Genomic DNA, 27,829 nt, shown 5'->3' with positions numbered 1-27,829 from the left:
CAAGTAGACACAGCTAGAAAAGGCTACAGTCAGTTCTGTTTAAAAAAAAAATGGTCTGAGTCCAAAAGATACACAGATACAGAATGTCTCCTTCCATTTTGACAACAGGAGAACCAGATAGGGTAATGTAAAATGTAAGAGCAAATGAGTAGTAGAACAGGCGTGATGAGTAAGCACTTAAATCTTTTGCCAGCTTTAAAACCACTGGCTACATTTCTCCCCCACCCCTCCGATTCTCCTCCCCTTACCTGAACTTGCTCACAGACTGGTGGTATAATGCAGGAACTTGTTGATAGTAGGCTGTCAGTGGTGGTTTCAAAGTCAACTCTGTTGCTATTGTCAAAGTTTGTAATTTCTTCACTGAAAATCCGTAAGAAGAAAGAACTCTGCAATCAACTAAGCATTATGTTTTAAGAACAAGATGTGCCAGTTATACTTTAAAAGCTTAAATAATTTACAGAAGCTGCTCAATGCAAGTATTTATTCATGCCCAATATGGAATTAACTAGTTACAAAGCAAGATCGTTCATGCTACTAAGTGCTGCTACTTACACTCAGGAGTGTGTTGAATGCTACTGATTTGAGGCCTAGATGAAAATTTTTCAGATCTCCGTAATCAGATGCAATATAACTAGGGGCAATACAAGTTCCAGTTCTCAGTTAATTCTCAAATCAATATTTAACATAAATAATTTAGTCTCAAATGTATGTCCAAGGATGAAGTACTGACACCATCAAGGAATCTCTTTACCTTGCAATTCAATAAAACGGGTACCACTTTATGACATAGGAAAACAAACTTCTGCACAAATCTAACACCATCATATACACTGTTTAAGAAAAAATGTAAGGTCAATTAGAACTAGACTGAACTGATTTTATTTCCTTCCAAAAAGAATAGACACTAATTTAACTGTATACAGAATTTAATTTAACTATAACTATACAAGTTTCAGTATATTGTCCTGTTCAAGAACTGCTTATATATATAAAAAAAACCCCACTGCCAAAATTCTAATGCATACTTTACAATTAAATGCCTCATCCTTCCTTTTACTCCTAATAGCCTCAGACTAGGGCTGCAGTGTTCAGCTTAACTTGTGTACAGATGAAAATTCCCTTGGTCTTAAATGTAGTTTCATTATTACAGATGTTTTTTTCCACTACCACCAAAACCAAACTCAAAAGTTTTACAGTATTAGCAATGAAAGTTGATGAACTTTGTAAGAACAGAATTCAGAAAAATATTGGTAACAGTTTTTTACTGTATTAGAGTACATCACATCCCTCTAAAAAATAATATGCATTTCTGTGCATATTCTTATGTTTATTAATCTGTCATGTTTTACTATAGTATCTGCAAATTTCTTACTTCAAACACTTGAACAAATGACTAGTAACCACTTCTGGTTAGACCATCAAGTTCTCCGAGAACTCTTTGAGTTCTTGTTTTGAAGCAAAAGGTGTCCAAAGAGGTTCCAGGAATTTTCATCATTATACTCAAACAAGTTAGCCAAAAGAAAAAAGACAATTTTCTTTTTTTCTGGGACAAACACTCAAACTCTACCGTTCCCCCACTTTCTATTGTTACTGCATTTAAACCTCCAAGATTCCTTACCCTGACTAAACATGGGTGCCCATTTATTTATTGACTGTACTGTTTTACCTAGCTGCTGTCCAGGCACGCTGAAAACTCCCTACTACACTGCCAAGTCTCCAAATCCACCGTTTCAGTTAATGGAAGTCTAGGTCACTCAAAAACAGAATTACAGTCAGCAATTCTGTGTAAGTCTGACATGGCATTATGTAATTTCATCACAAATCATTGTAATTGAATGCAAAGTAAAGGAAACTTGAGTTTATTTAGCTTCCAATTTCTGGGAGGTCAAGAGGAACTAGGACTGCTCTGGACAACAAAAGAAAATAGACTGTGCTTACAGATCATTTTCTGCCATATTCTTTCTTTAGGACCACTGTTTTATTGTTGCCCTTTCTATTACACGGGATGTACATATTATCAGGTGTTAATAAAAGGTCAGTGCCTGTACAATACATTCTACAACTGAGCACCACTTTCCGTAACTGAACAGGCAAAGAAATTACACTGAACATCAGCATCTGGCAGTATTTCTCCAAAAAAAGTGACTAAAATGGGTTTAAATTGATTAACACTATTAAATCACATCTAATATTTGATACTACATGATATCATTACAGCTATACGATACAATTATACAAAATGTGTTAACATCAAAGAATACAACCAAAATTAAGATAGCAAACAAAACCTATATACCTTTTTTCTTTACAGGAAAATACTTTTGAAGTATGCATGTAACTGCCCATTCTTTTAAAGAAAATCTACCGCAAGCAAAGTTATCAACCTCCAGGAAATCACACATAGCATTACTACGCATATCCCCAAAAAGTGTACAATATGCACACTTGGAAAATACAAAATTAAAAAAATTGTAAGCAACAGGTGAGCTTCATATTTATAAGAATGTGAAAAGAAGTCCAATTTTAGCACTGTTGTATAAAGAATTGTCTTTTTTGATGCAAGTTCATGAACTGACCCCTCCGGTTGGGGCCACACTTTACAAAACACCGCGTTCTTGAAACGGGATTACAGAGCAAGGTAGAGCATCTCAGCAACGTCACCTTAAAGTTTTTTTTGTGGTTTTTTTTTGCTTTTTATTTACTACTTATCAAAACACGTCCTTTAGGTTTGTAGGGTTCTTTTTTTAAAATTCTTTCCTAGAAACAATATACAAAGGGGAGGCGTATTTATTTCCAATTCATATTCCTGTAAGACGCTTTGAGTTCAAAAACTTTCTCCTCCAACTTTCACTGGTTGTTTTTGGCCTTAGCGTGTGTTAAGATGTGAGATTTCAGGTTAGTTGATTGCGCAAACTTCTTATTGCAGCCATCAAATGGGCAAACATAGGGCCTGTCGCCAGTATGAATTCGCACATGTGTGCGTAAATTGAAGTCCAGTGAAAAACGCTTTCCACATCCTTCAAACGTACACTGTTGAAAGGAAAAGACATACTCCATTAGCTAATAAAATAGTACTCATTTCAATCATCAATTAGAACAATATTCTTCTTTAAATCACTAGACTGCACAAACATGAAGTTAGGTGCTGAAGATAATTATAGATGAAGCTGTGAGCATCACTTTAAAACTGCATTAAAAAATAAAACAAATACTTCTAGTTGTTTTACCATAGTACTGTATCTATTTTCAAAGATGGAAATCACTTCCAGCTTGCAAGCAAATGCTTTCACTGAAAACACCTTCTCTGCATCTGAAACAGTATTTTGCTACACTGTACTACAAAACAGAAACAATGTTTCATGTCAGAATTTCTCCCTTTCAGTGATAATTTGCAGATAATTTGCTCGTTTTATCAGCTTTACTTTTAAGATGGGCTTGGAATGCAAAGGGCAGTGTGTTTAGTGGTAAATACTTACATTTACCACACAGCAGATCCAGCATACACATCTAAGTGAATGCCTGAGGACTGCAAATCAAGTTTCTGAAACTATTTAAAAAAAAAAAAAAAAGAACAATGTATCTTAAACATGTACTGGAGAATACAGATATGCTCAAGACTATGAATACCTGTAAAGAAGATTTATAAGGAGTACCATATGAAGTAGGCAGGGGACCTCTGGTGGCAGAAGCTCACGTGACTTGATGTGAATGGAAAGAGATTCAGTGACTACCATCATTTCGCCGAGAACTGATTAATACCCGCTACTGAAAATTAGTATCATGCGTCAACTGAGCAAACAGCCCTGAGTCTCAGTTGTCCACAATTGCTAAATTGAAAAAATGAGGAGAAAGAAACATCTTCCTCATTCAGTAGTAACTGCAGACTTCATTTTTTAAAGTGGATAACTTTACATCATATTTTGGAAAGTATCTCCCATGTACATACTATTTGCTAATTTCTAACAAAAGCCCACAGAAATAGTTAAACAACAGCCTAATTAGCTTAAGGGGGACTTCCAGTTTTTAAGGTTATCATTCAGTGCCTCAACTGCTTTTAGAAAAAAACATAGTATCCCCAAAGTTGGAAGCTAGGCTACAGTTACATTCTACACATGTTCAGTAAATAAATTGCAGTACTTATGTCTGGAGGTTACCAATACCTGAAAGGGTTTCTCTCCGGTATGAACTAGCTGATGTCGCTTTAGTTTTGAGCTCTCCACAAAGGCCTTGCCACATTCTGCACATACGTGTACTCGAGGGCCATGAGTGTGCAGATGCTTCCTCATGGCAGAGTTGTCCCTGAACATCTTTGTGCAGCCCTTAAAAAGAACAGTGAAACTCAATTAGTAGATAAGCTAGTTCTGAGAAAGAAGGTTTTATCTGCTACAGTACAAGCATTTAAAATGCTTTTATACCCTGAATACTTTCTTAAGTTGGCCCTGAAAAGGGGACCCCCTTACATTTATTTTAAAAAAAACAATACCAAGAAAACTAATCATTTGAAAAGCTGACAAAAGAACCTCAAAACCGCAATCCCAAACAAAAAACCCCCCAAACCCTCTCCTCACTTAGTATTATGAACCATGTGCAGTCAAATGAATAATAGGACAGTCTCATGGAAAAGATGCAGCTCTGATAGAAGCAAATGAATAACACAAACAAAAGCACTTACAGTTTCAGGGAAAAAAAAACCCAAAAGACAGAATGATAGTTCATGGATACCTATGGCGTATGTTCTTCAGTGTGCTATATTCTGAGTACTACAATATACGGTATAGTCTCTAATATGTCACAGATTATTCTCTAGTACCAATTTGTACATGCACCACTCCATCTCCCAACATTCTGTCCTCTTCCTTCTCTGTCCTTCTCATTCCTGAGAAGAAATGGAGCAAGAGTGTGTGCAGCATGTAACAGATTAGAGAAACTACTTTGTCCAAACTGGCAGCAGCAGATTGGTCACTACCACCTTGAGATATAAAAAGACTGCCACTGATTCTGCAGTTTAAACCTACAAAGTGATATACTAGGCAACTGAATAAGGTAGGAGAATCTGAGTTAGTGCCAACTCAACCTATAAGCAAAAGATACTCACATTAACTCAGGAACAGCACCAGAAGTGTTAACCTGGGGTCCATGCTGCATTGACACAAGAATACTACTTTTGATTCCAGAGTACACTTAAGCTAGCAGTGACCTGGGGCTCTCTTTACCTAATCTTTCTATACCTTTTCTTCACCTTTTAGTGACAATTAATAGACTTCTATCATATATTTTATAAATGTCTTCCTCAAGGTTCAAAATCCTTCATAAAATCCTATTAACAACGGTAAATTCTATCTGTACTCCAAGTGATGCTGCTTAAACTTACATAAAACTAGTCTACCAACATCACTGTGTTATGAAGTATAAAATTCGACAACAGAACCTAAAGGAACATTAAACTGCTAATCTTAAATTCTGCAGGCTTCCTCTTTGGATCTTTTTTTCCAAAACTAATAACCATATTTAAATATGCCTTATTGCTTAAAAACGGGGGAAATGCCACTTTCAGGAAGAGTTCTCTCTTAGGCACTAGAATTTCTTTGGCTAATTTAAGAAGTGTTGTGCCATCATTCATTGCACATAACAGAACTGGGTGGGGCCAAGCAGCACCAAAATAAAACATACCATGAACTTTTTTTTTTTTGCATTTATTTCAAAGTCCCTGCTTGCCTCAGAGAAGCGTTACATCCCCTACAATGTTTTTCTTTTTAAACTGAAGTCATAAATGCACAAAGCCTAGAAACACTAGAAGAGAGAAAATGGAAAGACGGACTATTCTTTTTTTCCCCTGTTCAGATGAAGTTGAAGCTATGAAAAAGTAAATCAAAGAAATGAAGGCAGCATTCCTCAGTACTGTAAGGACTAACTGTTCCTGTACCTCCACATACTATACTACAATAAAAACATGACACTTGCAGAATGTGAAGAATTGGAAGTCAATACAAGCACAAAGAGGAATCCAGCAAATTCCTTAGACTATGGATGTCAGAAAGAAGCCTTCTATTCATGCTCTCTAATGTGTATTATTTATTAGCTATCTGCCCTGATTATTTGCTTAGGCTCACACTTATCTAGACCAGAAGTCAGCAAGATTGTATTTGTCTTTTTTCATTACAGACTAAGTCAGCTAACAGAAGCTCTACAAAAGCTGGATAATGCAATAAAGCTAGATGCTACCAATCTAGGTGACTGGCAACATTTATTCAAAGACAGAGGATTCCCCGCTACCAGTGCGTCAGAATCGTATCTCCAAGATGCCTCCTTCTCTCTTTCAAGATGATGCACCTTCCAGCTCTGTGGAATGTAATTCAAAGTCTTCCAATAATGCTGACTTTGGCATCTGCACCATAAATTGCTGATTCCTGATCTAGACTCCAAATCTGTCATAGTTTCCAAGCAGAGGATATATAGATCTTAGGAACGTACTTTGAACAGCTTTCAGAACATTCTTTCAAGTATGTATTCTTGGGTGGCAGGAAATCACAACAGTAAAACCAGCATGTTAGGGACTGTGCATCATGGTTACCAGAAGATTAGGGATGCACTAACCTTAAGACAAGGAATGGGAATAATATATTATTCAGTGAAAGGTTTTTAAGGAAGCCTCTAAAGAATAATAACTAAAATACAGTTAACTGAGTGTAGTCTATTAACAGCAAGATATTTTAGTTATTAATTCTCAAGAGAAAACATCAATACAAATTTCTGGTCTACAAATTGCTACCTACTCAGAAGCTGAGCATTTCACTTACTTTGTGAGGACAAGCTATCGTTCGTGGAGCATCATCTTCTTTAATTTTTCTTGGTTTCATTCTTAAAGATAAAAAAAAAATATTAAAAAAAGTTAGTATCCAGTAACCACTTACACAATGTGCAGATTTATTCGGTAGTATTACATGCACCAGTAATACTCAGTTTAATATTTTCAAAACCTTCATAATATTATCAGTATAATTTGGCATTTGGAAAGTTCAGTTTTTCCAGAAGGACCTCTCAAACACAGAATAAGACATTTAATACTACCTTCCCAGACCTTTAAATATGCGAAAATAGAGGGGGTTTTTTTGGACTTACACTAATTGTAATTAGGAGGTTTTGTCTGAAAACTCCGTTTTCATTGTGCAAGTACCTATGTGGCCTATATATCTTCACTTCCTCTCCATTCCTGCACTAGGACATGAAGAACAGAGTAGCCTCAATCATTTTTCAGTATGTTCACCATATAGGACTTCAGAAAACTCTACAGAACCAGGGAAGGCAGGTAAATTGTGGAATCTACACAGACAATGGAGACATCTGCTATAACCACAGAAACTGCAGTTATTCTTACTTCAAGCTACTGTACACATGGATTCCACTGTCGGCAACTGACAAGCAATCATCTATTTACTCTTGGTTGCTGCAGAGCTCTTCACCACTACTTTATGGGCATCATTAGTCTCCATTGACTACATAAGGAGCCCAGTAAACTATTGCTTGCATGAGACATTTCAAATACAGAAAGGCTCCCTACAGAAAACAATGTTAGAACAGTCCTGCCATAACAACCACCTGTCTGAATGCCAGAGAAGAGTCAGCTCTGTGGACACTATTCTGGGGAAGTGCATTGCACTTTTACCTATCTTCATTTCTCAGACCTGTAGTGTTGTCTTCAAAAGATCAAAAAGAAATGGCTTATCTCCACCTTATGGTAGAGGTAGGTAGGTGTAAATAAATGCACCTCATACACCTGGAGATTCACTTAGATAATTAATGAGACTTTGCACATTCCAAAAACTTGCTGTAGAAGGGGAGCTAGTCTGTTTATGCGAGTTCCTGAACAACTTTTCCTGGTAATACAATACAAGATAGTGCTGTATGACAAGGTGCTACATATCATAGCTGTAAGTTAAACAGAAGGTTTTCTGGTGTGCTCTCTACTCTCAATTAAACAGAGATGATTGGCTTGAATTTAACAAAAGAGTTAGAATTATAAGAATCATTATTCTTAACATTAAGGAGAGGAGTCTGTTGCTATCCAGGACAGTTTTAATTCCCATGAGTTCAGTTCCTGAAAACAGCTATGGAAGAACAGGGTTGGGGGAAGAGATTTCCAAGTAGTGCATACATGTGTATTTTTACATGCATTTTTAATAATTGATCTGAGACTGGCTATACAGCAACTTCTAAATATTCAAAACAGTTCCCAAGAGCTGCAGGGAAATAAGCTAAAATGTCTCCAATCTGACCCCATGAGCATTTGTTTCTTTGCAGGCAGGGTCCAGCCTTCTTCGGTACTGTCACATTCCGATGCATATGGCTGAAATGTGCTGTTTCACCTGTTGCCTTCATGTGGACAGGTGAGAGAGGACAGCAATGGAAGGCCTCATGAGGCTCAATTAAGACAAGAGCAGTGCAAAACCTCCATGAGAAATTCTGGAGACTGGAGCCAGGAAAATCTCCTTACAACTTCCAGTGGAGTCATATGTGATACAGAAGTCTCCTATGGCTCGGTGGGCCATCATCTGTCCCTCAAACAATCTGGCTCCTCTCAGTATTGCAAATGTAGCACAGTTCAAGTGATCACATACAGACTAAAGCACCTGACAGCCACAACGTTAAAACCCAAGGATTTAGAGGCTGCATTTGTTCTTTCCTCTAACTGGACACTTAGGAAACTCCTGCTGGCTCAGCATCTCCAGACTACACTGAATATGTACAGTGCTAACTGAAGAACACTGCGGTCCCCTGCAGGGTTAAAAATACAGGTGTGCAAAAATATGGAAGCTGGAGAGTATCATACCCAACAATCCCCTCATTTACAGATACTAACAGCTCCTAGAAGATGGGTGTGAAGTATTTGTGTTGACAAAGCTCCTCCTGAACCATCACCAGCAGCATACCTAAACATTTCAGCAATTTCAGGGCACAAACATCTTGAATATTTCATCAATTTCAAGGCAGAAACATCCCGCCCATTTCAGGACAGAAACATTTCAGGGCAAGCTGTATCTGTTCCTGTAGACCAGTCTACTATCTTAATCTTCCTGATAACTTTTCTTTTTCCAGGACTACAAACCAATTTAGATGACCTTATTGATTAGATTTAATTTATATAATCCAATTGGAATACAGAATAATTGTGCTGTGTTTAGTTTATGCAGCCTCTTTGAGTGAAGCATTCAATACCTCAAATCCAAACAAGTGATTGGGATTAACTGACTACATTCTCCAGTGAGGTTCTAGACTGCTAGTATGACAGGTCAATACTGAGGCTATAGGAAAACACACACAAAAGCTTTCTTGCAGTACCCCTACAGAAAGCTTTCAACTACCCTTTGCATGGGATTCTCCTCATTAGGTCTCTACAATTTCTACAAAGGAAAAGGCACAGAAGTGAGCATCTGTTATGCCAAAATGGACACACAGAAGAATGCTTTGACAAGACAGCACATGAGAGAACACAGTGCCATGGTTTAATGTGATTAGAGAACAAACACCCATAGGGGATAAAGCTGGTGCCAAAAACACCTCCTTTATTTCTCTCTCTATCAACTTGTTAAATGCTGGCCAAGTCATTCCCCCAGCCCCAAAAAAACAAAGTAAAAAACTCCTAGGCTCAAGATCTGTGTCCGTGACATCATCAGAATGAGTAAAATGACTATTGTTCTGAAGACTTAATTGACCATCTGTAAAGAGAGAGACTAGACAGAAATCACTTATAAGAGATGTGGTAAATAGCTTTAGTGGGCAGTACCTACATTTTTTTACACTTGGCATAAGATCCCACAAACCATCACATTATATCCTATTCCTAACTCTTGTGTCTTGCCCCTGTTATTAAGTCAATCTTTGAGAAAAAAGTGCTGCAACAGTGTCCTCTGTAACAGGCTGTTGAAGTGTAGCCCAAGAGGGAAAATACACTGGCCAGTGTAGTCAGGACGCTTGAAGAACCAAATCACAGCCAAATTGTATGGTCAGGCATGGGACAGACTGGGGCTTCAACATACACTTTACATGTTTCAGTTCAATGTCTGAGCAGGAATGTAACATTATGAGTGTCCATTCTGGAATAAGCTGACTTTTTAATTTTCAAGCTTTGTTTCTAAAGTGAGGAGCATCAGCCCAGCAGTATTCTTGAATGTAAAAACATTTAGTGCCTATTGACTACAAAATAACAACAAAGTTCATCTAATAAAGGGGCAGATTTTAAGTATTTTCATTTCTCCTGGAAGTATGGAAAGTAGGTAACTTAAGATTAAAATTTGGAATGTGTATAAGCACAGGGTTCCACAGGCAACGAAGTTATTCAACAAAACAGAAGCAGACACTTCAACAGGAAGAGGCAGCAAACAGTGTCCAGGTTGTATCTCAGTGCCACAGGCAGCAAGAAGCTGCTGGGCCCTTCATACACTTGGATTAAAGGCATGAGGCCACATACACCACAGGCACAGCTACGACAGATCATTTTGTCAAAAATGTCAACTTGCTCACAAGGCTGTGGAATCCATATGGACAATCACTCAAAAAAGAATTTAAAGACTTACATATTCAAATGTATTAGAAAAAAGATTTTGGTCTTACTTTAAAATTAACTTTCTGCAAAAGGAGACCAGACTAGAACCTGGGCTGTTGATCTTAATTACACTGTTGCAGGTAGCTCTTGCTGGTGGTTAGACTTTTGGCTCCCACCCAGTAGAGCATCTCTACCAGCTCCGTCCAAGTTTTCTTAGCCTGAAACATTAATCAAAAACAGAACTCTAACATATGCCACTATTTAAAACAACTACAGACACGCACATTAATACCTGAGTGGAACGGTTGCCTTTGCAGAAAGTCAATTTACATGGCAAGACCAGAATTTTCATTTCTGCAGTGAGTTTATATGGGCCATGCCTAGTAGTAGCAACTGCAGACTAGCTAACTGCAAAAGACTAGCAAGTGTACCTTTGGGATCAAGGCACCGGGACACTGCGATTACAGACTCTATTAATTTGTATCGAGGGGTGGAGGGAGGGAATGGAGGTCAACGGGAGAGCAGGAAGGTGTGCATGAAGGTGTGCGACCCAACAGTTTCACAGGATGAGCTCCATAAAAGCACACTCTCTTATCCACACATAAAGACTAAGTGAAATCACAGGTATTAAAACCACTCGGTTCTTCAAAATAAAGCAAGCAACTCTGTCACAGTGTAATATCAGAAAGTAACAGCTAACTACCTCCTTTCATCTATCCAGCTGAACTGAAAGAAGTGTACCTTGACAGAACCAATCCCCACTCAAAACCTCTGTCAATCTCCACAACCTATTGTCTTGTGGATAGATCCAATTTTAAAAGTTAGCCACAGAAATAGTGTTAAGGCTAGGAATAAAGGAAATCCATAAGTCAAAAACCAAACAAGAGTATAGGATTTCTCCCTTGTTCCGTCATCCCTCTTTTTTGCCTCTGTTAAAATTCTGTGTTCTCACATCCTTTCTTCTCCCTCCATCAGAAATCTAACTTAAACAGCATTAGTGTCTCAGACAACTCCTTTGACACATCCTAGAGGTCTCTGATGACCAGCAGTGATCTTCACCCGTGCTGGTGACTGCATCCCTAAGAACAGTTAGAAGAGGAAATTATTCTCTATCAGCAGTGTCACTGCCGCTTCTGATCTGTTCCCTCACTCCGCCACACCCTTTGTACTGACCTGCTGAGGCAGAATTAACATGAGCGTCATGCATCCCTATGCTGCTGCAAGAATTCGTCTGTGCTGAAGAACTCCTGAAACTGGCTAGACTGGCTTTTGGATAAACAGACAGAATTAGGAGTGGTGTAAGGTGTCCTAGGAATCTATCTACAACCAAGGAGCCCACAGCCAGTGTCTTACCATACTTTGGTCACAGTTAGGTAGGAAAATGTCATGAAAAGAAAGCTCTCCAAGAGAAATAAAGAGAAATAAAAAGAAAGCTCTCCAAGACTCTGGCAAAAATAATTACTGGTTTTGTTCCAGTTATGCAGAGTATCATAGGTGTAAACTGAGTGACATTTACAGTGTGGTACAGAGCAAGAGGTTTCCTCTCCCCTAGAACAACACTTTGGGTAAAGCAATTGTCAGTTTACTGCCCTTTAAGCTTCTCCGTAACAAGAGCAAAACTAGCATATACCTTATAAAGAGGCCTAAGTCATAAATCTAGGTGACCAGAATGCTTTGTTGCTTTTAAGACGGGTGTCCGATTTCAAACTCTTAACGTAGTTTCCTCTCCTTTATTTTCTGTTCATTTTGTAAAGTGGATAGAAAGGAAGCGCAGTCCTCACAATGGCTCTCCTTCAGAAAAGGTACTAAGAAGAGCAGAAGATTGTCATGTATCTGTCTGGAAGGTAAGAGGGAGGGAGAGGGCAATCAAGGATATCCTTTTTAGTGGCTTTGTTTGAGGGAACTTGCCATGTGTACCAACTAGAAGTGTATCTGATACTTTCCCAAGCTTTTATCACTAAGCAGTTATGACTTATTCACAGCTAACTACAGAATTACTTGTAATCACTTTGGACTCGGATGAAACATTTTATTTCACCTGAAGGGACTTCCAGTGTCCCAGTCAAAGGTATCAAATGGGAACATGGTAATTTATTTTAGGTTTCATTTCTTTCTGAGCAGATCATTCACAACTAACGTTTCACATTCTGATATGATTGCCTAAGATAGCCACAAATCAATTTTTTTTAGTGCATTTTTAAAGCACATTAGAGAAAATGCATGAGTCCTACAATAGAATGAAATTATTTGTGAAAGGCAATACATTGCCCAACCGGATATCATTTATGGTCATTTGTCTATGCATTACTGAACACATCTTAATGTTTGGACATGGCTTGCTTATTCACAGTATTTTCAATAGTTTCAGAATGTATAAAAGCCTTTCCAGGAAAAACTATTGAGCTCCAGTTAAAGGATACAGATTTCTGCTACATGATTCAATGACACACTAAAAAAAGCCATGATAGACAATTGTACCACAGGAGACAGTATAACTGCTCCCTCTGGTAGTGCCACCTAGCTGCTGAGCAACAGTGGTGTCCATTGCAGATGCTGAATTACTAGTTTGGTTTTTGTTTTGTTTGTTTTGTTTTGTTTTTTTAAAAGGGCTGCAGAGCTACACAGGACTTCAAGCATCAAGTCCGCCCCTGCCTTACCTCTCACTAACCAGACCATCATTAGAACTTCAGAACCTTGCCTGAAATCTGTTACCATTAGAATTCAAGCTTTGCCCATTTAAACTTAACCTTGGAACTTTATTCCTAACGATCAATGCAAATGTCCCAGTCAATTTATCCTTAATCAAAATAAGCTGCATGGTTATACACAGTGAATCTAGCCTGGGTTTGAGCAGCTAATTTCTACAAATGTACACTGAGATTCCTCCAACTACCTTAATGAAAACAGGAACGCAACACGAAATAACTTGCTCTCAACTGCACAAAATGCATTTAGCATACAATTTTACTAGCCAGTTCATGTTGCCCTACATGTGGCCTGTGCACAACTCTTTTTTCAAGTCACCAAAATACAAATTTGCTATTCAAAACCTTACTTAAAGTATGCAAAGCTACTTACTAGGTTTAAAAGTAACAGTTTCAACTTCACATGCTGCTCAAAGTTTTCAGAATACAGCTACTGAGAATTTCAAAATTCTGAACTGTAAAGCAACCAGCAATGCTTGAAACTTTCAGAGAACTTTACTCTAAATAAACACATTCTTTTAGCATGAACAACTGTAGTCCTAGGACCTCCAAACCCAATTCCAGTACATGGAAACCCAGTTTTTCATTCCAGTTTGCCATGCAAGGTTTCTAGTGATACTGCAGCACACAGCAACCTACAAGCCCCTTCAACATGCTTCACTGCAAGAGGACCAAGACCATTACAAGCAATATTCAAATTCGAATACACCCATATTCTTCAGCCTTAGCTATACACAACCATTTAAGATCTAACATACAACTAACACAGTTTTTCCTTTTTTTTTTTTTTAAAAAAGGCAGAAGTTTGACAGTCTGATTCTGAGCAAGAAATCAAACAAAAAAACCTTTCTTAAAACAGAAGATGCTTGAAGTTTTCAAGTATCTACAATCAAGCTATCAGAAAAATTCTTCATAGGTTTTGAGCAACTCGGGGATATTGCTTAAGGTGATGTCCCCCCAAGTTGCTTACTCTTACCACCATATAATTTGTCTTATGACTGAAGTGGATTACATTTTATCTGCTGTACAGAAATATATAAACACTAAAGAGACTGTCCACATAGAACTCAATCTTTCCATCATCTGCACAAATTCTAGCTCTAGAACTTCCTAGAACATTCTACCATGAATAAAAAAAAGTGGTAATTTTAAATTACTACCAGCTGCCACTATTTTCTCAACAGAAAACTAACTAAAACCCAAAGATGCAATACGTTTTACAATATTAAGAAATATGTGGGCAGATCTGATAGAAGCAATCTGATCATTTCAAGATGCCCAAATCTTGCAATCATTTCAAGTATTCAAACCAATCTGGAGAAAAAATATTCAGTATTTGCATGGAGAATATCCTATGAGAAACTACTTAAAACTTCCTAACAAAAGACAGCTATTCAGTATTTAAATGTTTAATAGAACCAAAGGTTTCAGCATGTTTTAAAATAACTGAGAATACCATTCTAAGCACATGAGGAACAGAAATGTGTAAGTAATATTTTAGAATTAGAACACTGTGTACACTGAGTATCACTTAAACATTTGCTTTCAGGAAAAATTGCATTAACTTTTCGGCAGGTCTCAGGAAAACACAATCATTCTGATCAACAATAGTAAAACAAGTAATAACAGTTATCAATAGCTACAATCACCCACCACTTTAGATAAAACACTGTTTTCAGTTTTTCGTGATGTGTTTTTATACATTTCCAGATCAAACAGCCTGAAGCAGGGAGCAAGCCCTGCAAAACTATCTTAGTAGGAGCCTTCAAAATCCATAGTTCAGTGGCTTTACAGAGAATAATTGTGGGACTGTAGGCTGTGCTGGCAATCCTCTGGAATAAACACACCGAAGAGTAACAGAACAAGCTTGTAAAAAGCAGTAAGATCAAAGAGGTGAAACAAGAGTAGGTACACACACTGGACACCAAGATTCACCTAACTAAGACGCCAGACCAAACTTCTCTCAACAGTCCCTGCCATCCAGCAACTAGCTGGTATTAAAAAAAAAAGTACACTTCTCCCTCTACTAGCTGACCCAGGAAGTAAGAGTAACAACATCTGACCTGCTCTAAGTGTCAGAACTGTGCACTAGAACTCTGAAGAATAGCCAGTTGGTAACAAAATGAAAATGAATGTAGCTTCATATGTGTGTTTTGCTTTCAACATGGGAAAAACTGATTATAGCAGCTGCAGGAAACTAACAGTTGTGCTCAAATACTTGGAGACAGCGGCATTAACGCGGCCCATGCACTGAGTGGAGGAGTATGTCTTTGGTAATCACGAGCACATGCACACAAAGAAGGGGGCCAAGTAAACGCTGCAGAGTCAACCCTAATGTCACAGCTTCCAGGTGCTAGAGCAGACCTCTCTGGTGACCTCACGGTTGCCCTCTGGTGGCCACCGGCTGCCCTGAGCACTCAGTACCAGAGCCAGGGGCTCTGCGGAGAGAGCAATGGAAGAGACACAGGACACTTTCGGTACTCCCTCACAGAACACAGTTCCCTCATTTCACCTCTATTTGAAAGTAAAAGTCACCTTGTAACCCAGGTCAACGTATTGATATGTAAACAAGTGACAATTCTGATTCACTAGAGGAAAATCCAAGCAGTACAGTTACCAATTGTGAAACTGCAATTACCAGTGGCACTTGAAAGTGCAAGACACGACTCCATTAAAAAGATGACCTAGAGCTTAAGAATTAAGAAGCAGGTGAAAAAGAACAGTAAGTGGCTTTATAAACCAGATATTGTACTCTAGCTTTCTTGTACTGAACAACCATAATGCAGCATTTCACTTATCAGACCCTTTGGTGCTGCACAATCTAAGGCTACTCACATGAAAGATACATTCTGCCATGTCAAAGATGCAGTCTATTGATGTATTTAGGTTCTGTCATACCCAACAGGAACTAAAAACCAGAAGTCATTGAAGAAGTCACTGCTGAATATAAACCCCCGTTACTTTAACACGGTATCAGCTACTCTGTTCTGAATTAAGTCCCTTGTTTTAGAAGATGATTAAATGCAACAATAAGCCATACTAAATCTACCATTTATTTTGCCAGACAGTTTTCATAATTAAACCAGTGAAAAGAAAAACATTTTAGTTTAAAGATCTCTTGTTCCTACTTACCTAGCGAATTCAGCCAGTTGTTTGGGGTCTGAGAGGTCAATGCCAGGTATTCCACCAGGAGGAAGTTTCTTCCCTGTCATGTACTCTGAGTAATCTGGAGGAGAATTCTCTCCAATGATCTGCTCTTCCACCACTGTTTCATGGTCGATATCTTTTTTATCATCTGAAATACACAAAATACTGAATTCAATACATACTAAAGATCAACACAGCATGTAAGTTATTAGGCCGCATCTCAATACAAATTCACTATTGCTGCACACTTAAAAGAATACACTGCACTTCCAGATTTCCACACTAATGGTAAAGAGCAAAAAAGACATCCATACTGTTACAGCATAAAGAACACAGAAAAAACACAGTGGGCAAGAAAAAAAAGAGCAGAGTTGCATATCTACTTAAACACAAACAAATAAGGAAATAAGTAGAACAATCCTATGAATGTTGGCTGCATCTGAAAGATAATGCACTTTCACTGAAACGATGCCTAAATATTTAATTCCCGTTATCTCCTCAAGACTAACCTCCACCATACCCACTTTGGATCTCAACAGCAATGGGTAACAAAGCAAGGCTATCAGAGGAGTGGCAGATACTTACCCTAAGATGTTAGGACTGATCTTTACTTCAGAGTCTTCATATTCCCTTGACCTCCAATAGAAGTGTCACAGAGGGACAAGAAATTTAAAAATAACTGCTAATGGGCTTCAGTACCTGCCTACAAAATGAAAGTTTTTCAACACTTGCAGACAGGTCTGAAAGAAAGCAAAAAACTAGTGTGTCTCCCTCCCAAGGGGGCTTCTTCCTCCCATGACAAAGGCCAGCCTAAGCTTTTTCTCACTCTACTATGTAAACAGCAGATAAGGATCATTCAGAGCATTGATCTGCACACCAGTTAAGATACTGCTATTTTACCTGCTCTAGAGCCCCTCCTATAGATTTGTGCTCAAGGACTCCAGTAAAGTCAGGTGGAAGACCTGCTGTTGCTGTCTACTCACATTCAGACCTTAGAATATGCCAAGGCACAATGTTTCTTCCCACTCTTTCTATTTTATAAGAGAAACCAGAGAGACACAAAGATGACAGAGAGTGGAAACATCCACCTATGCTCCTCACTGCAGTGCTCACGCCAGCAGGAAGAAAGACACAGCACCTATCCCGCTTTACACCCTCAAATACACCTAGGACAGCAGATGTATATATGGTTGTAACTATTCAGCTAAAGGTTAATAAAATTGCCACCACGCTACTACTCCTACTCTGTGTATGGGAAGCAGATTCTGCAAATCACTTTATACACAAGAGGCTTTACAAAAATAACAGGAAGTTTTATTTTACAGGTAGTGTTTAAGGAGTGGCAATACTATTTCTGTCCTACCACCTTGTATTTCCTCAATTTTTAAAAAAAATAAAAAAATAGGAAAACATATGGCAGGAAACAAATGAGGAAATGTTGGGGTTTTTTGTTTTGTTTTGTTTTGTTTTTTTTTCCCTGAACAGAAACACAGGAAATAACGTTATTCATTACTCAGTAACAGGTTAGGAAAGAAAGGTCAATACATATATAAATAAAAGAAATTTATTACTAAGGACAAATTTCTATTCCATTTGTAATGCCTGCTTTTAATGTTTGCCACCGAGCTATTTCTAGAAATGTTACTGCTAGTTTGGGGTTTAATCTGATCTACCAGATCAAATAGCAGTTCGTGTATATGTTCCATGGTGAAAGAGGAAAAGAGACTCCAACAGTGCAAAGACAGAATTGTTAATAAGAAAACACTATCTGCAGCATTAAACTGGAAATAAACTACAAAATCGATTATTTGGACAATTTTTTTTATTCTAATCTAGTTTTCCACTCACCACACTACCACCTTTCAGTCTTTACCAGTGCTTTAAAGAAAGCAACTGAATTTACCTTAAGCAAGGATTATAATGTAAGTTCTACAGCACTTGCAGACATTTACAAATTCAAGTCAATAAACATCCAATTTGGCAACAATTTGCTCTTCCAAACAGAAGCTTGAGAAAAGATATTTCTTAATGCCTACACAGGCAGAAGACATTATGAAGCTCAGAAGAGCACAGAACTTCTGGAAAGCTAAAAGCAACACCTTCTCCATGCTGTAGACTAGCATGAGATCAGCTGCCTTCAATGTAGCCATTTCAACAGCTACCCAGAACTTCCAGTTTGACTGTTCAGTGACATTCATAACAGAAACACGTTTTCATTTCCTGCCTCAAATCACATGCATGAGTCAACAGGGAAATTTTGTATACATTCCTTAAGGTCTTCTTTCCTTCCCTAGAGCAAAGGCTCACTATTCCAACAACACTTTCTTGTTATTTGAGGGCCAAACTGAAAGTCAGCCTTCAGTGCCTTTATTTCCCAAAGGTCCGCCAACAGAAATCAGCTATTCAATACCACAGGCTATTGGAGTAAAACATGAAAAACTATGAACATACTACTTTGATACAGTAGAAAATAAGAGAAAGTACTGCTTAATATATTGACAGTTATGTGAAACCAAAAAACAACCAAGTTTTCCTGTACCAAAAAACTGTATCTCTACAGCAGCACATACTTGCAATTTTAAAACCTAATTTAAAAAAAAAAAAAAAAAAACAACAACAAACAACACACAAAACAGTTACCTTAAAGTGTTATGTCAGGCTAACATCCTTCAAGATGGAAGACCTGGTTCACACCAGAAGTCAAATACTTTTTCAGAAGTAGCAGCAGACTTCAGTAGCTCTTTAGTATCCAGACCATCCTAGTTACAGATCACCCTATGACATTAGCAACTCATTGGGAAAACAGAACAAAAACAACACACAGAAGAGCCCCACACTCTTCTTTGGAAGAACTTACCAATGTCCTCTATGCACAAATTTATCACAAGTTTATTTGTGATCCTCCACCAACATGGACTAGGCAGCTCAAAGTTTGGAGGCTAAAGTCCAAGCAAACTTTCACTCAGGATGACAAGTTAACCGATATTCTCACTGCAAACAGGGCAAGTTGACTGCTTGATGTTTCCTGCCTTCAAGCAAGTCCTGATGCTCCCTACATCCAAATTACTTCTCCCTTTTCCTCTCATGAAGGATCAGAGAATCAAACATACTGCATCCAAAGCAGAGCAAAACAGAGACAAACCCTGAAATTCTAGTGATACCTCTGGAGAAGTACAGTACAAATAAGGCATAGTAACTCCGTGCAGTTTATGCCCATGCCAAGCTAATCTGGATGCCACCCGTGAAAGCTAAATACGGACAGAGCCATGGAGCCAGTCAGGAAAAGAAAATTAATTGCTATATACTATCTGATATGCTTTGTTTTGTCCCTTAAAGGCACTTGAGAGTACAGCAGACTCAAATATAAGGCATTCTGCTTAAGTACGTATTTAGCACTATTCTTCATAGATCTAATGCAGCCTTCTGTAAGGAACTTTAAACATGATTTTAGTCCCATCTGAAAGATACTGAAAATCTGAACGCTTGTCAATTAGTTAATCACTTTATCTTCACAAAAACAGGCACTACCAGTCACTGCAATAGCTATGTCCAATATTAATCTCTTACAAAGCTGTAACATACTGATTTCTTAGAGACACCACAGATAACCCCCAACAGCCCAATTACATTAAGATAGATACTTAATCTAAATTGGATTGTTTGATGTACCTGTTTAGGCCATACCCAAACAAATCTTTGTGGTTTGTGTCCTTCCATCTACACTTCTCTCATGCCTTATATACACACCCCTTGAACTGGATTCACTTCTGCACTTCAAAGCAAGTATGTCAAACACATTTTTTTACTAAGATCAGTGAAAGTTCAGCATTTTAGCCAGCCATACCTTTTGACTACCTCTTAAAACATATTTCTACTGGTGAAATAACCAGACGTTTTAAGAGTATCAAGCCCAAGGACCAACTTAAGTAGGAAGAAGACAGATTACTGGGATAAAACTATTAACTACAGATTCCATGTAACAGATCAATGACAGAACATGGTAGAACCTGTTTCCCAAGACTTTATCGATTACCTTTTGCTCTTATTACCATGCTTTCTCCACCTCTTGAAGCCCTTCTGTTGCACAGAAAATCCATCCACCTCAGAAGACTGTTATTTCCTGCATTTCTAGACTAGTAGCTAGCCCCAGCTGACATCTCTGGAACTCCCCCACTTTATAAGATGACCCCCTTGACTCTCAACCCAAGAAGCCCTGTCTAATTCTGTGCCAGTTATTCTTGATTTTGGCCATCGTACTCCTCTTCTACATCCCCAATTCTCTGACCCATCCTCCCCCTCTATTACAGAGCAGGGAGAACACATTGTTATTCAATCAGTTTTCCCCTGGGGAAAATAAGGAGCGCAAAAGGGGACTGAGAAGGTACACTTGGTACCTTGGGAGGAAGCTATAGGATTAGGTCTCATTGCTTTGCTACCAAGTTAAAAGACATTCTGCTTAGCAAATAAAAGGATGCACAACATTTACGCATAAATTTTCTTTTTATGATCACACGGTTAAACACATTTGTTTTTAGGAACAGCTGAAATGCAATTACATGATAAAGGATGTACCCGTCAACTGTGTAGTACCAAGGCACTGTGGTAACAGCTTCATTATTGCTACCACATTGCAACCTCCTCGGGCGAATTAGTTCATTGGTCATGTTTGGAGGCAAAGAACCATAATTAGGTTGTTAAATAATACAGTTATTTAGCAGACACTTCTGAACGTTAAATTCCATTTTGCACAGTATGTCATTTTTTAACCTAATCAGCTGCTAGGTTACTTTCCCTCTGATGTGCCTTGCACACAGATGGAGAACAGGTTCTTCTTTCCCCGTGTCACCCATATCTTATTTCACACCACTGAGACATGAACTAACAAAACCACTGCATATATCAATAGTCGTCATCTGACTTCGACATTTGTGAGACACCGTGCCGAAGCACTGTGACCTTCTGAATCACCAGCACACAAGGACCTCTCAGGGAAGGATCCAATAGCAAGTTAGAAGATTCTAGTTTGAAGGTAGGCTAAAGAGGCAACTTAAGACATTCTAAGTGATGAACCACATTCATGTATTTCACTTTCAAAACTGAAAATATATTTAAAACAGCTGCAGAAAAATATCTACCTTATCCTCCAAGATTCACTGGCAAAAATGAGAGAGAGCAGACTCAATGCTTATGGACAGCAAAAGCCTATACCACTGTTTTAATCAGAGTCAGAAACAGATTATCATCTTAGTATTTTAAAGGAACTGGACAATCACTTTTTGCCTCCATTATGAAAAATTTTCATCTAAGCAGCTCATTACCTGGCCCACAACCGAACTGAATGACTTATCTATCACTTATACTATGTAAGACAACTGGTCAGAGAGCAGATGATTATTTTTCTCCCCCCCACAATCTGATAAAGTCAAATGAAAACCCCTCTATTTTTTTTTTAAGATATTAAAAGGTTTTTTAAGAGGTTTTGAGGAACCTTCTAGAAACCTAACGTGAACCCCCCGAGTTTCCAAATATGGGTTCACAGTACAGGCTTCCTGGATTATCAAGAATAATTTCCAAACCATACATATAACTTCTGCATCTTTGTTTTTTCCCATCTATGAACAGGATGCTTAAGCAGTTTAACATCTGTGGGCAATGTATAGTTTGGTTGTACTATTTCAGCCCTAAGCTTGCAGACTATCTATGCTAACAATAATAGGTTAAGCCAACACCTATTTCAGGTTTGAAAGCTTGACAGAGTCGTCATTACCTAGAAGCAGATGTAGTTACACTAACATGTTTTTTCCCCCTCAAAATTAAGCCCCAGTTGCTTGAAGTACCAGCATTTGGTGGAGCCAGCATTTCAGTACCACTTTCCCAAATGCTCCTGCATCTAAGAATCGGTTTTGCAAGCACAATCTGACAAAGTGATTTCTAACGATCCCCCCTCCTCCATCACTATTGTGTACCCAACCTGGAGACAGTCACTAGAGGGTGACTCAAGTTGAACCTAGTAAAGGCACAAATAAATTCCACTTCATAAAAACAAATTTTCCTAGTAGAAATTGGGGTGTCTCACTTGGAGAGCCCCATTAACTATATACAATTTTCTAAATCCATTACAGGATACCCCAATTAAAATAATGAGGATAGGTATTAGCATAGAGAAAACACTACAGAACATTAAAGTATCTACCATACACCTCTTCAACCCTTTCAGAAAATACAACGCCTTTGTTCAGTTCCTATTTTCACATGTGAAGAAAGACAAATAATTCCATTCTGAAGATCTGGAAAGCTAATCTAGACTAGAACAAAGCATTCCTGTTTCAAACTCAACACTTTAATTAAAGTAATCATGGGTCACAAGTTTGATATCACCATAGATACCAAGGTGATAAGAGAAGTTATTGTAAGTCTAAACCGTTGCCAACAACAGTACTGCAACTTCTAAGTAACTACATAACAAGACAAGGATTGAGTAGTCCCCTTTAATCACATTGCTATATATTTCACAGATTATTTCTACACATTTCAAGAGGTGCTACCAGACATGTTATGCTCATTTACGGACAGATTTATGGTTGGCTAAATTTGGTACCACCCGTGTACAAGCTAATACAGCAGCACTAGAAAACAGTAACAAGGAATTAATTCACATTGCCTTCCCACACTTGTGGTGAGCAAAGTGCCCTTGTTCCCAATTCACATACCCATGAACAGCAATATAGGGCTCATTGTTTTATCCTGATGCATGGGCTTATTTACTCTTCATCTTTCGATAAACTTTTTGCTAAGCATTTACACCAAACAGTCAATTACATCAGTGTCCAAGCAAGTCCTCAATTATGTCAAAATACAAAGGCAAAACTACTATCTTTCCTCAAAATAAAGTATGCCCAATTTTGCAGGGAAACTTTAGTACTGCTACCCTTCTGCAAGCCAGTAGTTTGTACTGTTTTTTGTTTTGTTAGGGTTTTTTTCCCCCAGTTTTGCTTCTTTTGAAATTTTTCTGGCAACCACTCCCCCTCTAAAATTTCAGAAAACAGACAACGAAGCTTCAGACGACTTCTGTAACATTCAATAAGCTGTTTAAGAGGCATAGAAACCTACCCAATAGGCTCAGTAAAACTTCACAACACTCTTAACTGAGCACGCTATTACCAAAGGCTGTTTGAAGCTGGGGGGTGGGTGGGAGGTGTGTGTGCACACACGCATGCTGGGAGGGGAGGTCAAACTTTAATACTTTTCTTTCACTTACATATTTTGCGATTCTGCTTTTGGAGGGCTTTTTTGGCATCAGAAGTCAAGTCAGATTAGGTATTCTGTATCCCTCTGCATCATGGATATAAATGAGTTGAATGTAACAATGCAATTCAATCTCCAGTAAATTACAAGCAGGTATCATTCCCACTGAGCTTGCATGGTCATGCTCATAAAGAACAAAACCACTGAAATCAATAGGGCTACCCTGATGTAAAAGTTGTGTACGCGGGAAGAGAATCAAGTGTATTGATTATACACATGCTTCACTTCAGTCAAGTAATAATCAGCATGCAGAAGCTCTAAAGAAGCATCCTATCAAGCACTCTGAATTTCAGAGTGCAAATGCATGCTAGAAATTGTCAATTGATCTCAGCGAGGTCCTGTATCCTGCCAGCTCGTGAGTCATACATCCACTTGCATTCAGCTATCTTAGGTAGCTTCCACAAACCAGAAGACTGTATTAATTTCCATTATTTTTTTTCTTTCTTGTATGATCAATTCTTAGAAAAAAAACCACAGCAAGTGGATTTATTCAGGTTTCATACAATGACACACAGAAGCATATAGAAACTCATTCTACTAAACAGTATTTGGGAAACTCTTAAATTATTCTTTTCTGTTCATCAAGAAGCAAGGAATTTTGATCGGGCTCATTGGGCTGTCAACCGACTATATACCAGAAGTGTCATACACTCTGTCAAACTTGCTAAGTAATCACCTTTATTTAAAAAGTGTACAAGTCAGAATCACCATTCTTTCTGTCTTTTCAGATAAGTGAATTCAGCCATCCAATACACTTTTCCTTCAACACTGCCCTTTCTAACAACTACTGGTCATTCACAAACATTACAGAGAGAAAACATTTCAGACTACATCAGAAGCTTAAAGACTATCTCTATCTTACTACTTTAAAAATTCAAAGGAGCACAAAAATTACGACATGCAAGATAGATTACCAACCCACCATTCAAAGACCACACACCAATTTATATATTACATGAATTCATATTTGACTGCTTTTTTTCACATTTACATAACTTTAGCACAGAACTGACTACAGAACCTAGCTGCCAGCAATGCATTTTTCTTTTTTAAAAAAAAATTCTAAAAAAAAAAATAGTAAATTAAACAAAAACCCCAATGTGCCACAGGTAATGGCTTTTCCACTGACTAAAAAGACTCTTTCCCCTCTCGTATTTTAAAGGAAAGGATCAGAAAATCGTGACAGATAAAATAGGCAGGGCAGGCGCATGTCAGGTTCATTCCCAGCCCTGTAGATACTGAACACCTTCACAAGATTTTATTCTCTTTAAGAGACACTCCCACAAAAAACCCAACTCCTCAAAAAATCTGTACAATCTCACACAACACGGACTCGCTGCGCCTGTTTAAAAAGCCCATTTAAAGCTTCAGACCTAGCGGAGGAAAAGCTGAACGGTCTCCGGGCGTCAACCGGGAACTGCTCCTTTCCTCCCCGCCGCTCCCCGGGCCGGAGGTCTGCCTGCGGGGCGCGGGGCCACCCCTCCCGCCTGTCAGACCCTGGCTCCTGACAAGGCGATTTCCGAAGAGCCGGTTGTTTGTGGCCGCCCCCTCCGAAGTCGGCGAGAGGGGCGGGCAGCCCCCGCGGGGCCGAAGAGGTGCTGCCTCCCCCCACCCCCGGCACCGCTGGCTTCGGGCGGGGAGGCCCCACCCACACCCCGCCTGGCTACCGCGGCGGCCCGGCGGGCCGGTGCCGGGCGGCCCCCAGGCCCACCCCCGCCGGGCGAGCTGTAAAACGGTATTTCGGGGAGATCGCCGTCGCCAGGCCGGGGAGAGCCGGCGGGGCGGGCGGCGCCGGGGCGGGCGGTTCTTCCCCCCCTCCCCGCCACATAACGGTCACGGCCCGGAGCACACGCCTCATCCGGGGCCGCCGCCCGCGTTCGGCATTAAAATGCGGCCCAATGGGGCCGCGGGTGCGCGGCGGCAGCGCGGGGCGGGAGGGAGAGGAGCGGCAGGCGGGGAGCCGGCAAGGCAGCGGCGGCCGGGGAGGGGAGGCGGGCCGGCGGCGGGCCGGGAACGGGGGGAGAAGGAGGACAGAGGGCGCCGGGAGGCGCGGGGGGCGGCGGCCGGGGGAGGGAAGGGCGAGGGGCAGGCGTGGAGGGAGCGGCGGGGCGCCGCGGGGAGCGGCGGCGGCAGCGGCGGGGCGGGGACGGGGGGAGAAGCGAGGAGGCTGGGTTCGCCCCGCACCCTGTGCCCGCCCGCACACCCCGCCTCCCCCTGCTGCAGAAACTACGCCATTGCGGCCTAGTCCTGGAGCCAGCGGCGCGCTGCCTCCCTCCCTCTCGCACCCCCCTCAGCCGCCGCCATCTTGGCGGCCGCCGCCATCTTTCCTTCCCCCCGCCGGAGCCGGGCAGGAGCAGCGGCGGCAGCAGCGCAGACCCCGCCATCTTTTCGGGGGAGCCGCCATACTTGCCCTGGCGATGAACATGGCGGCGCCCATCACACACATCAAAACATGGCCTCCCTTCAAAACAAAACTGTCCGAAGCGAACCGGGCAGCCGCCGGCGGGGCCCGGGGCCCGGGGAGGGAGGGGTCCGGCGCGCACTTACCCGAGGCCCACATGGTGACCGAGAACTCCCCCTCCAGGGTCTTGATCTGCACCTGCTTCTGCTCCCATTTCCTGCCGCCGCCGCCCTCGGCCCCGCCGCCGCCTCCCCCGCTCAGGTAACTCTTCTTGCTGCTCTTCTTGCCGCTGCCGCCCTTCTTAACGCGGCCTCCTCCGCCGGCCGAGGAGGACCCGCCGCCTCCGCTCTTGCTGCCGGCGGCGGCCACGGTGACCAGGGTCTGCTCGATGTACTCGTCCTCCCCGGCGGGGGCCGGTACCGGGATGAGGATCTGGTCCTCGAAGCCGTCGTCGGCCCGCAGTCCGTCCGAGTCGTCTCCCCCTACCACCTCCTCGCGGGTCTGCACCAGGATCACCTCCTGGTGGTGGTGGTGCAGATGGAGCTGTCCGCCGCCGCCGCCGGCCGCGCCGCCGCCCGCCCCGCTGGGGTCCCCGTCCGAGACCAGCGGCTGCAGCGCGATCATGGGCTGGTGGTGGTGGTAGTGATGGGGCGGGTGGTGCGGGCCGCACTCCTCGCAGCACTCGTCCTCGTCCTCCTCTTCCTCGTCCTCCTCGCCGCCCACCACGGTGGTCTCGATGGTCTCCACCGGGATGGTCTCCACCTCGATCTCGTGCAGCTCCACGATCTCGGCCGGCATCTCCGAGCCGTCCGTGGCGATGTACAGGGTGTCTCCCGAGGCCATGGCGGGGCGAGGGGGAGAGAGAGCTCCGCGGGCGGCGAGGGGGCTCCGGTCCGCTCCCCTCGGCGGATGGTGGGGCTCGGGCGCCTCTCGCTTCTCCTCCTCCTCCCCCTTCCACACAAACACCAGCTCCTCGCAGCCAGCGAGAGGGAGGCAGCCAGCCGCCAAATCCCGGCTACGCTCCCTCGCGAGACTTCCGCTGCTGCCGCCGAGACGGACCCCAGCCCCGGGAGGCCGCTGCCGTCAGGGCCCGCCCCCCCGCCGCCAAGCGGCCAATCGCAGCGGCCGCCGCGCCCACGGCTCACCCAGGCGAGCGAAGTGGCCTACGGGGGCGTGCCGTGCCGCAGCGCCCCGCCCCCGTTTAACGCCGCCACCTATCGGATAGCGCTGCAAGTGCGGAGCCCGCCTCCCGGCGCCGAGCGGCCAATCGGCCCGCGGCGCTGTCACCGCCCCCTCTGCCGTCCGCCCCGCCCCTCCCTCCTTGCCACACCCCGCGCGGAAGCACCGCCCCGGCCCTGCTGCCCGTGCGGGGCAGCCGCCCGCCGCTCCCTCCTCCGCAGCGCCCGCCCCCGGCGGCCGGGCTCGCTCCCTGAGGCACCGGCAGGTGGCGCGCCGGCAGCCCGGCCGTTAACGGCCGCTGCGCGGCCTTGACCGCGGGCGGGGGCGGCCCGACTGCCCCCCGAGCGGGGCGCGGGCCGTTCACCGAGGAGGAGGGGCCGAGCGGCGCCGCGCTGGCCCCCGGCCGCGGCGTATCCCCTCGTGCAGCGGCTGGGCCGGGGACGGAGGGGGCTCCGCGCCTAAAAAACGTGACCGGGCGCTGCGGCCGCGTCCCGGCGCTGGGCCCAGCCCTGCCCTGCGGCCGAGGGCTGTCGGCGGGGCCCCGCTGCGGGA

At 41.9% G+C, this 27,829-nt stretch overlaps 1 protein-coding gene across 2 annotated transcripts; it reads right to left on the bottom strand.

Annotated features, from left to right (window-relative positions):
• Positions 1-464: 464 nt before the first annotated feature.
• On the bottom strand, positions 465-27,122 carry YY1 (YY1 transcription factor). 2 transcript variants are annotated; one of them, XM_074868777.1, is made up of 6 exons: positions 26,245-27,122; positions 16,378-16,540; positions 6,798-6,858; positions 4,161-4,319; positions 3,628-3,698; positions 465-3,030 (listed from the first exon to the last, which is right to left on the bottom strand). In XM_074868777.1, the coding sequence occupies exons 1-6, from the start codon at positions 26,939-26,941 to the stop codon at positions 2,892-2,894; spliced, it is 1,290 nt and encodes a 429-aa protein (XP_074724878.1). In that variant the 5' UTR covers positions 26,942-27,122; the 3' UTR covers positions 465-2,891. The 2 variants fall into 2 exon arrangements, with proteins under 2 accessions (XP_074724878.1, XP_074724879.1); XM_074868778.1 differs by lacking the exon at positions 3,628-3,698.
• Positions 27,123-27,829: the final 707 nt, after the last annotated feature.

The sequence above is a fragment of the Strix uralensis genome, chromosome 4 (genome assembly GCF_047716275.1).
Source record: "Strix uralensis isolate ZFMK-TIS-50842 chromosome 4, bStrUra1, whole genome shotgun sequence".
Lineage (NCBI taxonomy): Eukaryota > Metazoa > Chordata > Aves > Strigiformes > Strigidae > Strix > Strix uralensis.
This window is presented reverse-complemented; position numbering and strand designations above follow the sequence as displayed.